Source organism: Macrotis lagotis, chromosome 4, assembly GCF_037893015.1.
Source record: "Macrotis lagotis isolate mMagLag1 chromosome 4, bilby.v1.9.chrom.fasta, whole genome shotgun sequence".
Lineage (NCBI taxonomy): Eukaryota > Metazoa > Chordata > Mammalia > Peramelemorphia > Peramelidae > Macrotis > Macrotis lagotis.
Genome location: NC_133661.1, coordinates 70,550,482 through 70,564,192, shown reverse-complemented (window position 1 = coordinate 70,564,192; position 13,711 = coordinate 70,550,482). Strand labels below are relative to the sequence as shown.

The 13,711-nt window shown below is 39.6% G+C and overlaps 1 protein-coding gene across 1 annotated transcript in view; it reads left to right on the top strand.

Moving 5' to 3' along the window:
* The window catches only part of ANTXRL (ANTXR like), a 91,050-nt gene extending 78,080 nt beyond the window's left edge, over positions 1–12,970 (top strand). The window contains exon 18 of the mRNA XM_074233086.1: positions 9,106–12,970. Coding sequence (XP_074089187.1) covers positions 9,106–9,342 — 237 coding nt within the window. The 3' untranslated portion in view covers positions 9,343–12,970. The remainder of the gene's footprint in view (positions 1–9,105) is intronic.
* The last annotated feature ends 741 nt before the right edge of the window (positions 12,971–13,711 follow it).

Sequence of the window (13,711 nt, the reverse complement as noted above, 5' to 3'; positions counted from 1 at the left end):
AAAAAGCAAGTCAGATGACTCCTCATGGGCCTGAGAGTCAACATGGTGGAAGGAGCTATCAGCTACTTTACCCCGAGTCTTTAATTGAAGGGAAAACCATTTGGACAAATGATTATGAAGCATGAATATATGTGGAGCTTGATACAGTTCTATAGATGGAGAGAAAGTAGAATCAAGAGAAGGAAAGAGGATGCTGGAAGAACTAAAAGGAGTGAGCTTGAAATCTTCCAGAGATTTTGTTGTACCTGGCATGGCCCAGAAAGAGTGACTTTTCTTGGCACCATCCATCTATCTAATCATTAGGTGACTGTTACTACCTACAATTAAACACTTTTGAGATCATCCCTACTTCATGTGCTATCTCCAAAGCCCTAAGAACTGATAAAATGGGTCACCAGGAAAGAATCTAGATGCAGAATTAAAAAACTGATGAACAAATCACTGGGAGAGGATATGGGTCTGGATCCTGTATGATCCCATAGCAGTCAAACATAGGCTGTGAGCGGTTCTCACATCAGTCAACCAATCAAGAAACGTTCATTAAGAGTCTATTAAGGGGACAGCTAGGTGGTGCAGTGAATAGAGCACTTGCTCTGAAGTCAGGAGGACCTGAGTTCAAATTTGACCTCATATACTTTTAGCTGTGTGACCATAGGCAAGTCACTTAACCCCATTGCCTTGCAAAAAAAAACAAAAAAAAGAGTCTATTATGTGTCAAAGACTAAATGAGATACAAGGAAAAACAAAAATTAAATAGACTGAGTCTCAAGTTGCTTATATTCTGTCATATGCCTAGACATGAGGGATATTAGAGGACAAGAAAATAGGCAGGTCTTAGGGAAAATAAATATCCATGAAAGGGAGCAAAATGTGCTTTTGTCCAAGTCACTTAACATCTCTCTGAGTTTCAGTTCTTCTATCCGTAAAGAGAGAGAAGGTTGTGCTAGATACCTAAAGGGTCTTCCATCTCTCAATCTGTGATTCATTTTTGTTTCTATTCACTACCTCCCTTTTACCCTTCCTCTCCCATTATTCAAGGCCAAGTTTTCATTATATTTCTAAATCTATCTCCCTTAAGTAAATCTGACATGTTAAAAATGTTCAGGGGCAGCTAGGTGGCACAGTGGATAGAGTACCAGCCCTGGAGTCAGGAGGATCTGAATTCAAATGTGACCTATGATTTTTTTTGCCCTGCAAAAGCCAATATATATATATATATATATATTCACGAAATCATAAGTGAAAGGAATCTTAGAGGTCATCCAGTCCTATGCCCACATTTTACAGATGGGGAAACTAAAGGCAACTTGCTCAAGATCATGTGACAAAAATGGGATTCAAACTTAGATTCTTTGATTATAAAAAATCCAGCACTTTTCCCACTGCTGAAAGGTTCATATTTACCAAACAAATAAATGTTGGGCTGTTCTTTGTTTCTTATCATAGAATTACTTTAAATAGTAAGTTACCCTGGGGAATATTTAAAAGTGGAAACAAACAAATATGCAACTATTCAAGATGCTGTTGTTAAAATAAGATGCCAAATAAGATACCAACAAGATGCCCTCCCCCTCCAATCATATCCTACCAAAGTTCATCTCCAGGGAGTCACCAATTCCCCTTTTAAAGGCTTTCCCCCCCATTTTTACAGTTTGTTTACAACACAGAAAAGTATCATGGTGGGGTGGTGGAGTAGGAGAACCAGACAAAATGCTCCCCAGGTTGCTAGGAGAACCAGTTCATAACTAAAAGCTCAAGGTGTCTCAGGTCTCTCTGGACAAGGGAAGAGGCTTAACAAGGAGGCAGTCATTTCAAGGGCCTGCCCTGGCTTGCCAAAGCTCCCTTGGTTTTAGAACTTTGCTGATGAGGCTGGCTCCCTCAGAGAAGGAATAAAGGACCCAATGAAACAGGAGGCTTCCAGTTTGGGGGTTTGGAGGTCAGTCAGGAGGAGCTGTGACTTTGTACTGATGCTGTGTTGGGGGTGGGAATGAATTTTAAAGCTGGCTTTATCCCTTATTTATTTGTAAGAGGTTCTTAAGAAGGGGTGGGGAGATGAGTACATAGAAAGAGGAAGTCCTGAGTTCAAATTCTGCCTTGAAAACTAGTTAGCTATATGACCTTGGGCAAGTCAACCTTGGTTTCCTTAGCTGTAAAATGGGGATAATAATAATAATATATTCCTCCCTGAATTGCTGTGAAGATGATATATAAATTGCTCTGCAAGCTTCCACTACTATGTCACTATGCTCACCTTGCTATTGCCATCCGTATTCATTCCCAATGAGATGATATGGAATAGTTCTCCATCATCTCATCTCTTATTGCTACTGGATGAACCACCAATGTCAAAGATGACTTGAAGAAAAGGAATAAGCACAAATATAAATGCTTTGTGTAAATTGTTATTTTTGAGTGGTGGCTTTTAAAAAATTTTCACCATCATCTAGCTCATCTGGTGGCATGCAATTGTTAAGTGGCAAGTATCTGTGACTCCAGAAGGCCCCCACCTCCAATACTTCCATAACCTACTGGTTCATATTTGAAAGTCCCTTAACTAGGGAAGGTCTCTTTCAGGTCATCATTAGAGATGAGGTATAAAAGGTTGATGTACAGCGGTTTCATTTACATGAGAATCTAATCCAGTCTAACCCAGAAAACATGTACTAAGTGTCACTTATAAACAAGGTACTAGTGCAGGAGAAGAGAAGGAGAAGAATGACAGAAAGAGTCCAGGTGTGAGAGTGGGGGGAAAAAGATCTCCCCTTTGAAAGAGATAAACCTAGCTAGCATTGGTAAGATACTAGGGAAAATAAGCAAACTGGAGGGTTCTAAATTGGCCCAGGGCCTGCTGTTGATGTTCTTCCTTTGTTCTCAAAGAGGATCAATGATATCATGAGGGTGATGTCTTGACTTGCACATGAATTGGAGTCAAATGAGGCAGAGCTTCTCAAAGTATCAACCTCCCATCAGAGTCCAGTGGCAAGACAAAAGTCAAGATGACTGGCAATGGCCCCAGATGTAGTGGGTGACCTTGACCTTTCTAAATTAAGCTCTTGGCCAGGTCTCAGTTTGTCTGAGGCCTTACCCATTTACTTGGAGGGAATCTGGGACACCTGAAGCTAGTCTATCTTGTTTACTTAGTTTGTTTCAGACCTTCTCCTTTCAATATTATTTAATTTGATCTTTGGCTTCCTTCTTCTTATGCCAGGAAATGGTTAGGGCACCCTTGAGTAGATTTACCTAAGCAGAACAGCTAGGTTGAGGCCAGAGCTAAGAAGAGTTGACCTGGCCTCTACCCTGCCCTAATTCATGGAAGCAATTGTGAAATCATTGAGAAGACCACCTCTAAACTCCCTCCAAACTCTACAAAGTTAGACAGAATCAGCATTACAGACATTTTTAGAGCTTGTTGAACCTTTGTTATCATGTAGGCCAATCATATCATTTTTCAGATGGGGAAACTGAGGCCAACTATTTTTTGTGACTTCATTCATTCAATAAGCATTTATTAAACTTTTACTATGGCATTATGACAAACACCAAGTAGAGGAAAAAATAAAAACTTCTGCCTCCAAGGAATATAAAATAACTAGCATTTTAAATTTTGCAAAGTGCTTTACATATATTATCTCATTTGAAACTTTAAGCCTGGGAAGTACAATTATCAACTTCATTTTACAGATGAGGAAATTGGGGTTAAGAGAGGTAAAATCATTTATCAGAATTACAAGCTTGTAAATTTATGAGGCAAGATCCAAATTCATATCTTCTTGACTCTACTTTCATAGAAATGAGGTTTATAATAAATCTTAATAAGTTAAACCTATTGAAAGTTATCCAAATTTTTTTATCAAGTCCATAGATCCCAGGTTAAGATACTAGGGGACAAGGGCATGCTCCAAAATAAGAAAATTAAGGATATTTAGAAAATAATTACCAATACCACTACTAAGTCTGTATCCCAAAGAGATCATGAGAAAGGATAAAAAACTCACATGTACAAAAATATTTACAGTAGCTCTTTTCATGATAACAAAGAATTGGAAATTGAAAGGATGCCCATCAATTGGGTAATGGCTGAACAAACTGTGGTATATGAATGTGATGGAACAATATTGTTCTATAAGAAATCATGAAGTATGGGTCTTCAGAAAAGCCAGGAAGGACTTGTATGAACCGAGGCTGAGTGAAATGTAGAAGCAGAAAAACATTATACACATTAACAACAACCTTATCTAATGATCAGATATGAAGGAGCTGTTCATTTCAGCAGTATAATAATCAAAGAAAGTTCAAAAAAGTATGTGATAGAAAATTCCATCCATACCAGAGAGGGAACTGTGGAGTTTAAATGCAGACCAAAGCTTATTATCTTCAATTTTTAAAAGTTGTCTTAGTTATGTCATTTTTTCTCTCTAATGTTTTCCCCTTATATTTGGATTAGATTCTTTTTTTCTCATAAAGATTAATATGGATCCATGTTGAGCATAATAACACATGTAGAGCCTATAGTAGATTGTTTTCTATTAAGGGAAAAAGGAGAGAAGGGAATGAGAGAGAAAATGTAAAACTCAAACATTGCAGAAAAAATGACTGGTGGAAAACTATTGTTGCATGTTGTTAGAAAAACAAAAGAAACTAATTAAACAATGAATTGACAGGGGAGCCACTAACAGCAGAATGAATAAAGAGAGCTCTTGACAGACGTCATGGGGAAGAGTTCTAATTGACTTGAGACATCTACTTAGAGGCTTCCAAAAGCAGTTGGTGATTCAGGATTCCACCTCAGGAGACTCTAGGAATTGCTAGTGCAGAGGTGAAGAAGAGAATTCTAGGAGGGGAGAAGGAGCGAACTCGTACATAGAAACAGTGCCTTTTCGGAGGGTCATTTTGGCTAGAAGACAGAGTTCCTGTGAAATGTCTTTCAAAGAGCATGGGGCCAGATTGCAAAGAGCCAGATTGATGACTTCATGAGCTACCATTTTCTCTGAGTAGCAATAGGGAGTCACAGAAGCTTTTTGACTGGGATTTTGTAGAAAGCTTTGGGTGGGTAGGAGATTCTGGAATCACGAGGATCTAACTCATCTCACCCTCTGTCAAACTTACCTCACAAGGAAGAGCTGATACCTAGCTCAGAAACCAGTTGCTTTAACTTCCAGGATTGAAAACTCAAGAGTCTACCACAAGAGGTTGGGTTTTTTGTTGTTGGTTTTTTGGGTTTTTTCCTCTGAGTGTGGTTTGGGTTAGAGTTGGAGCCTGTCTGACACTTGAATGGAGAATGTGCTACTTAGTCGTTTTGTTACCACAGAGGAAATAGAGCAACGTAATAACTGTTTATTCCTTGTTCTGACTGTTGGCCGCAGTCTGGAGCTAAGATCTGCAGCCTCCCCAAGGATTCCCATAGAATGACCTGAAGGTAAAATGCATAGACCACTGAAGATGCATTCCCTTCTTCCAGGCAGCCTCAACTTTCCCTTACTCCACCCCATGAACCCCATGTGGGAAAATCAGAAGAGGGTCTACTGTTGCTGGCCCCTTCTCCCATTCCTGATTGCCAGCAGCAGATGGTTCCTCCACCCCCCATCACAATAGAGTGACCCTAAGGATAGATAATCGAAGAACTGGGGAACCAGAGTACAACCTTTCTCCCCAGCAGGTTTTTCCCAGAGCTGAAGTAAAAAAAGAAAAGATGTGATTTCTTCCATATGCAGCAAAAGGAACACAACACAACACAAAGACACAACTAAGGGACTGGTGAAGGCTTAATTTTTCTGGGTCCCTGGATTGGATTCCAGCCGTCCTCTTTACTAGTGTAATGGATAGTTTTCAGAGAAGTGGCAAGGAAAAAAGAAAAAGGAAAATTGCTTGTGGAGGCAAGTTTGTAGCCGAAGAAACCCAGACTCTCTAGACCACAGCTACTTACTGTGAAGCCTTGGGGGAAATCGGCAAGGTCTAAACTGCATCTGTCCTGCCCCAAGACAAACTGCCAAGGCCTGGCCATGGAGGCAGAAAAAGGGGAGTTAATGATGGGAGGAGGGCGGCAGGAAAGCAGGCTTTAGAAAGATGAAGGAGATGGTAGCTAGCCACCAGAGACAGACACTCTTGTGTTTTCCAGTAGTAATGTCAGAGTTTTCATCTGAAGATGGAAGCCTGGATGACTCAGAGAGGATGAGAAGTGGTTCTCCAAGAGTTGGGAGTCACACCTCTGGGATAACCCTGACCCAGAGAGTGGGAAGGTTTAGCAGGAGGAGGGGGGAACCTTTTTCCTAGACACCAAGTAAAAGGATCCAGGGAGTCATGAGCCAGGGCCCAGTGTAGACATGAAATCTGCCAAAGGACTGGATTTGCTCTTGCCCACTTGCTGCAGGTTGAACCTGATGCTGTCCCTCCTTACCTCTAGCCCCTTCAGTTCTTCAGCTCAAATCCCACCATCTGGAGCTTTTCCCACTCTCCCAGTGCAGGACCTTCATTCTGGGATGACCTTCCATTTACACTATATTTAACTTTGATGTGCATAATTGTCAGATACTAGCTAGCTATGTGACCCTGAGCAGGTCTATTTGCCTCAGTTTCCTCCCCTGTAAAATTAAGATAATAATTGTTCCCATGTCCCAGGATTACTGAGAATCAAATGACATAATTATAAAGCTCTTCACAGAAGGTCTGGCACAAGATAGGTGCTAGGTAAATGTTGGCTGTACTTATTACGGTTTTCTGCCTTTTCTTCCCCTGGAGATAGGAGCTAACATTTACATGAACCCTTTGCAAATAACTCATTTAATCCTCATAGCACCCCTGAAGGGTAGATGTTATTTTTATCTACATTTTACAGATGAAGAAACTGAAGTAGTCAGCAATTAAGTGACTCATTCAGTAGCCTATGATTACTATGTATCTGAGATGGATTTGAATTCAGATCTTCCTGCTTCCAAGTCCAGGACCCTAACCACTGCATCACCTCACTGTCTCTAAATTTACCTTTGTTTCCCCAGGGCTTGACACATAGTAAACTCTTAATCAATACTTCATACACATATACACATACTTCATACACAGAGCTCATGCAGTGATATCCATCAGGAATACACCTGGGGTCCCCAGAATATGGGGGTCCATATATAACAGTCTAAAGCAGGGCATTCATGAACTTGGATGGAAAAAACATGCCATCTTTTATTTTCACCAATATCTAAGTGAACAGTCACCATTTCCATCAATTATTCAAAATTTTCATTTGGGGGAGAGCATAGGCTTCACCCCTGTTATGAACATGTATTAATCAAATTTAGGGGTTTTCCCTTTTCTCTTTTGGAGGCAGTGGAGGTTAAATGACTTGCCTAAGGTCATACAACTAGTTAAATGTATGAGGACAGATTTGAACTAAGGTTCTTCTGACTTCTGGATTGATGCCCTATCCATGAGGACACATCCTCTGATAATGCACATGGGACATTTTTTTTGCAATCTGTTGTCTTAGGGAGGTGCTTAGTGCACAGTAGTGCACACAGGAGAGGGAGGGAAAGTGATGGAAATCTGCAAAAAGTCCCAATTCAAGATCTGGAGGAAACACCCTGTCCTGGTGCAAACATTCCTCTTTTTGGGCATCAGATATTTTTAGACAATTGCCCAAAACAGAGCTGAGAGGGAAAGCATCTTACATCAGAGGGATAGGGATAGTGAGAAAAGGAACAATGATTTCCTTAGTGTTGGGGATTCCCATGCAAGGGTGTTAATCTTTGTTTGCATGTTCTGTATCTTATCATCATTGAGAATCATCAAGAGCAGAGGTATCAAATTCAGAAACAGGGACCACTAAACTGAACATAGGGCAGTACGGTGATGCCATAGTGCTAGAAGCACAGGTCTGGAGTCCTGAACTCATATAGCCTCAGACATCTACAAGCTCTCTGTGACCTTGGGCAAGTCACTTAGCCCCGCTTGCCTCAATTCCCTCGTCAATAAAATGAACTGGAGAAGGAAATGGCAAACTACTTCAAGGATCTTTGCCAAGAAAACCCCAAAAGGGATCACAGAGTCAGACAAAACTGAAAATGACCCAATAATAAAAAAATTGAACATAAGGAACCCCATGGGGTACATATTATCTTAGAAAACCACAAATTAATATTATCTATGTTTTATCACATTTTTATTTATTTTGGTAAGTATTTATCATGTACATTTTATTCTGGTTCAGACAGTATTCAGCAGTGTTAGGCTGTGTTTGTTATTGCTAGTCTAGACCATGGCGTCTGGCATATAGGAAACCTATAATAAATGCTTATTAATGGACTGAATGATTAATAGAACATTGAGTTTGAGTGACTTGTCCTGTGTTACAAAGCCAATTATGTGTCATAGGCAAGAATTAAACTGAGGTCTTCAGACCCCAAAGCCAGTCCTTTCTTTCACTGGAGCTTATGGAGTTCATGGATTCCTTTTTTTTGCTCCTTTTGACATGCAACCAACATAAATATTCACTCCACAGGATTGTTCTGAGACTCAAACTAGGGCATCTGTATCAAGAGCTTTGTAAGCTCCCAGTACCATATAAATGTCATTCATTATTATAATGATTATTGTTCTACAGATGTACAACTTTGGCTCTGACTTCCAAAACAGACATGAAGCGACATTTTGTTTGTGGAAAAGCTCTTGAAAATGCACTAGGGGAAGTGGCCAAAGCTGAGAATTTCCCAGGAATCTCATGATGGTTTATTTGATTTATTTTAATTTCATCAATTTAGGAAATTTCCAATTCATTTAAAAAAGTGTTTATTATATGCCAGACCCTGAACTAGGTGTTAGACAAAGATAAAAATGAAATAATCTCTATTCTCAAGGAACTTCCAATTTTCATTTCCCAGTATAGAAACACCCTCCACCCAATATAGAACAGCCACTCAATTATGAGTTATTGTTTTAGGTTAAATAATTTGCTCATGGTCACACAGCCAATGTATCTAAAACAGGATTTGAACTGAGTTCTCCCTACTTCTGCCTCCCTCCAGGAAAATGGGGCTCAAGGTTGGGGATCACTCCAGTGTAATAATAACTAATTCCTGATTAGTTTTCATTAATTATTGTTTTTTCTCTCCCCAACAGGGAAGGTGCATCAACTTCACCAGAGTAAAATCTGATGGCAAACCAACTGCCTTCAAACAGCCACCAAGACCATCCCCCAGCCATGAGAATGTCCCACTTAATAATACCCCCCGAGGCCCTCCTCCTCCTCCAACCTCTCTTCAGGCTCCTTCCAGGCATCTGCCTCCTGTTCCCCCTCCTGCACGGATGCCCCCGGGACCCCCACCATCCCGCCCACCTCCTCAACCTGACTTTTAACACTCCAGAGGAACCAAGATTGGCAAAACCGAGTTCTTTGCTTAATTCAACATATTTATTGAGTCTTGGTTTACAGTTGAGAAATATTGGAATTTGTTGCTGGTCAGCAAAAAAAAAAAATTACCATGTGTCAATTTACTATATGAAATATTTTTTATATATCACAAACATTGAGTGGATTTATCAGTAGATAAATACAGGTATCTGCCCTGGTGTATATGTGGGTACCTAAATCCCTATATATATATACCCAATTAAGTCATTAATATACCTGGATAACTCATCCACTCCTAATTTTCCTCATTATTCATAATTCAAGAATAAATCATTCAGAAATTAACAGGATCTGCTTTCCTTAAAAGGGTCAGAAAAACTCTTTAAAAGAGTTATGAATAAAACAAACATTTTCTCTTTCAACAAAGAGAATTCTTCTCTCCTCAAATCTTCTCAAATCAGTCCCATTGATCCACCATTCTCCATTGTTCCACATGCCCAGTTTCTATTGGCATGACAAAGAATTCTTCATATGGTACAGGGCATCATTCCCACCCCTGTAGGGTGAACTGGGTGGTGTGGTTTCTGTGCTCTCTCTAATTAGAGATATTAATTCAGATGATTGAAACCATATTCAATGTTTCTATTTTGATCCAATCCAACCTCAATGCACAATCATCTTCAGTTCCATTAGTGGTGGTTAATGGGAAAAAAAAAGAAGCAAGCCTTTTCCTTGACTTTTGTCATTGGGCATCATCAAAGAAAGCAGGCTTTCTGGGAAAAGATAGATCTCAGAGCACATGACCCTCATAAGTGTGCATGTGTGTAAGGGGGAGTGTGCCTGGTGTTGCCCCGTGCATACAAATATACCAAAATTTTCTGACGTGGGACTACATGGAGTGATTCAGGAGTGGTCCAGAAAGGAAAAACCACAAATGAGCTTCATCCTGTCATCCCGAATGAATCTTGATAAGTTAAACTTCCTAGTCTTGTATGTTATATTTATACCATATCAGAAGGAGTTTCTCTGCAGGGCAAAGTACAAATCTGAATGTGTTTGGTTTTGTTTTTGTGTATGTATTTAGGCAGTATTGTTTGTATTAGTTGTATAGTTATAGAAATGATAATGATTTCCCCATTTTTTTCTTTTTTTATGTTTGCTGGTATGGTATGTATATAATGTACATGCATATGCTTTTGGCAGGGGCATCCAGGACAAACCAACTTCCTGCTTTCAAGTAACCATGTCTGTGAGTCATTATTTCCAATGGAAATCCCCACTTGCAGCATAATAATCCATCCTTACAATGGGACTCAAGATTCCTCTTTTCTTTCTTCTCTCCTTGGCACTCCTACCGCATCCTTCCACCTCTAAAGAGCTAAATAGGATTGACTCCTTGTCCATTGTGTTCAAATGAGATAATAATTATAAATCTCTTGTTCCCTTCCCCTCTAACTGCTTCAACTCTCAACCTATGGCTGCCCTGATTGGATTCCTATCATCTTCCTCCTTCCTTTTTTTCACCTACCCCTACATAGGTACATAAGTCTAATCTACCTATCCACCTGACTCCTCGTCTTTTGAGAATTATTCTCCTCTAAAGGAGGGCTTACTTGTATAGGACATTGGACCCCTTAGAGAAAGGATGCTATCTTAAATGCAACGTAATAGAAACAGGGTTGAGGGATTCCAGGTGATGAGCTTCAGAAACATGATTGCCTCCATGTTGCTCCCTGAATGGCAGGCAGATCAGGGAGAGGCAGGGAGAGATCCCAATCAGAACCACAAGATTTCAGGGTTAGTACATGAAGAAAACTTTGTTTATTGCTTCATGATTCAGGGTACATTGTTTCTGGAATCCCCTTCTGGTACTTACTACCTATGTGACCTTGGGCAAATCAACCTCTCTGGATCTCAGTTCTTTCATTTGTAAAATGACTGAGTTGGCCTCCATAGTTTCTGAGATCTCTTCCAGGTCTCGATCTACGGTTCTATAAACTACCCACTCCTGTATACCTGCTTTGCCTTTGAATTTACCTAAGTAGTGGTATTTCATTACAACTTCTTAAGGTTATGATCTTTCACTACTTTTACAGTCAGAATCCACTTTGGTTTCTTCAAGGAACCAATCATGGGGTTCATGCCGGCTCAGAATTTTTAGTCCACACTCAAAATGGTCTGAATAAATTAGAGATTTGTTTTAAAGACTATCTGAAGTTGAATGTGGCCTGAAGTCCTTTCAAAATGTGGACTGGGTTATTAGGTATACATCAAGCTCTCAGATCCCACACTCAATGACAATGAGAGAGGCAGATAGACTGGGCTAAAAAGCACCATCCTCTGGACTTGGAGGGCTGGGTTCTCTCACCTTGCCTCATGACCCTGATATGGCATTTTTCTGGACCTTGAGCCACAGTTGCCACTCTCAAGGCTCAGAAAGAGTAATTTGGCAAAAGAGTGTTTGTTTTAGCTTTCCAAGGTAACCCTTGCCCTGTATTCGGAACATTTGATAGTGGGTGTTGGGGCATGAATGTATTTTTTATGAGGGGAGCTCCACACCTGAATGTGGGGGGGGGGGGAGTTCTGATAATCAGCCATAACTCACTCCCATGGCTTTTGCACTGTCTTTAAAAAAGAAAAATCATCCCTACACCTTATTTCCTATTATCCTTCATAGAATGTGATCCCTAACTTTGGAGTTTGGGGGGGCTTAGTTTTGGGGGGTTTTTTATGAAAAGCAACCCCTTCCCCTTTCTGTAAATATTGATAATTTTTTTTTACATGGAGGAACAGAGCATTTTTGCTTTACTGCTGGACAGTTAGAGTAATTTATTACAAGGGGCTTATGGTGGATGGCTTACAGGTGGCTCAGCATACCATACATGCAGGCAAAATCCAGTATAGTTCAAAGCGGCATGTTCCAGGTCCTCCACAGTTATGGAAAAGGCATGGGGGATAGGGAAGACCATGGTATGTTCTAGTATTCTTAGTTTATATCAGTCTATGCTTATAAGTAATGTCTAGCACAGTAGAAATAGAAAATCCAGAAGATCCATTCATTTAATGCTTGAAAAAGATAGCTAGGAAAGTTTGATTTCTTTAGGGATAAAGGGGAATGTTTATTGTGCAGATCATTTCAAGAAGGAAATATTCATTCTTGAGAGACAAAAGGAATGAGAATGGGATGTCAGACTGAACATTGGAAGAAAAGAGCTGTCATTAAAGTTTGGGACTTTGAGGAGGAATTAGAAAGTGAGTTATTAGAATGTCATTGGTCTGAAAGGAAAGGTACATGTACCACTCTCTGAAGTTAACTGTTTCCACATTAGAATTGTGTAACCATTGAATGTGATGTGTGTCTGCCATTCATTTCTGTGAAACTCTGTGGCAACAGGACCACATTAAAATGTGGGAAAGTGTATCTGAAATCCAATATTGCAATGTAACATATTCTTACTGATTAAAAGCCAGCAATAAACCTGTTTAAAAATAAACTCCTAGAAGGTTGGATTTTTTAATTACTATTTTATTTTAAATCACATTGGATTGGGAATAAAATATAATATTCATCATTAAGAATTAAGCCTTACAGAGAAGTTTGAAAGAAGCCAGCAAAGTGACAGATCTTTACCTGTCCCTACTGTTTGTATAACTATTAAAGTAGTATAGAAATATTATTGATGTAATTCATGGTTATTTCCCACCCACTGCCATTTTCTCTCCTTAAATTAGGGTTTTCATCTGTGGGTAGATTTCACAAGATCTTAGAACTTGCAAGGGAAATAAATCACATTCTTTTTTATTTTCACTGAAATTAAACATTTCCCTCAATTATGATTTTTAGAAATTTTATGTGAGAAGGGGTTCGTAGATTTAACCAGACTGCCACTTACTTCCTGGGTTTGGGATAAAAAAAGCAAATCCCTAAAATAATGATTTACACTCAAGTTTGGTGAAAACTAAATTTTTATTATAGTCAGATTGTTGAATAGTTGTTACATCTTCTAAGAAATCCTAAAAAATTTTTAATGTATGTTGAGAGATTCCTTTTTTTGTAATAGATGCCATCCTTGGGATTTCATGCCAAGTGCACATCATATCCCCTCCACCAATGGTCATCATCTGATTACTTGAGTGACTTCCTTTCCCATTTCCCTGGGTGTCATGTGCCATTCATCACTGGTCAGATAGTCTGATCACTTCTTCAGGGACCCACAGCTTTAACTGATCACCTCTCTGAAGAGGTCAGTATCCTCAGGTTATCAGTCCTAACTATGAATCTCCAACAACTATCATCCCTGGTGTAGAAAGTTTCTCTGAAGTACATGGTTCTTTGGACTGGTTGGGTGGTTGCAGAAGTTTTTCTCCAAAGGA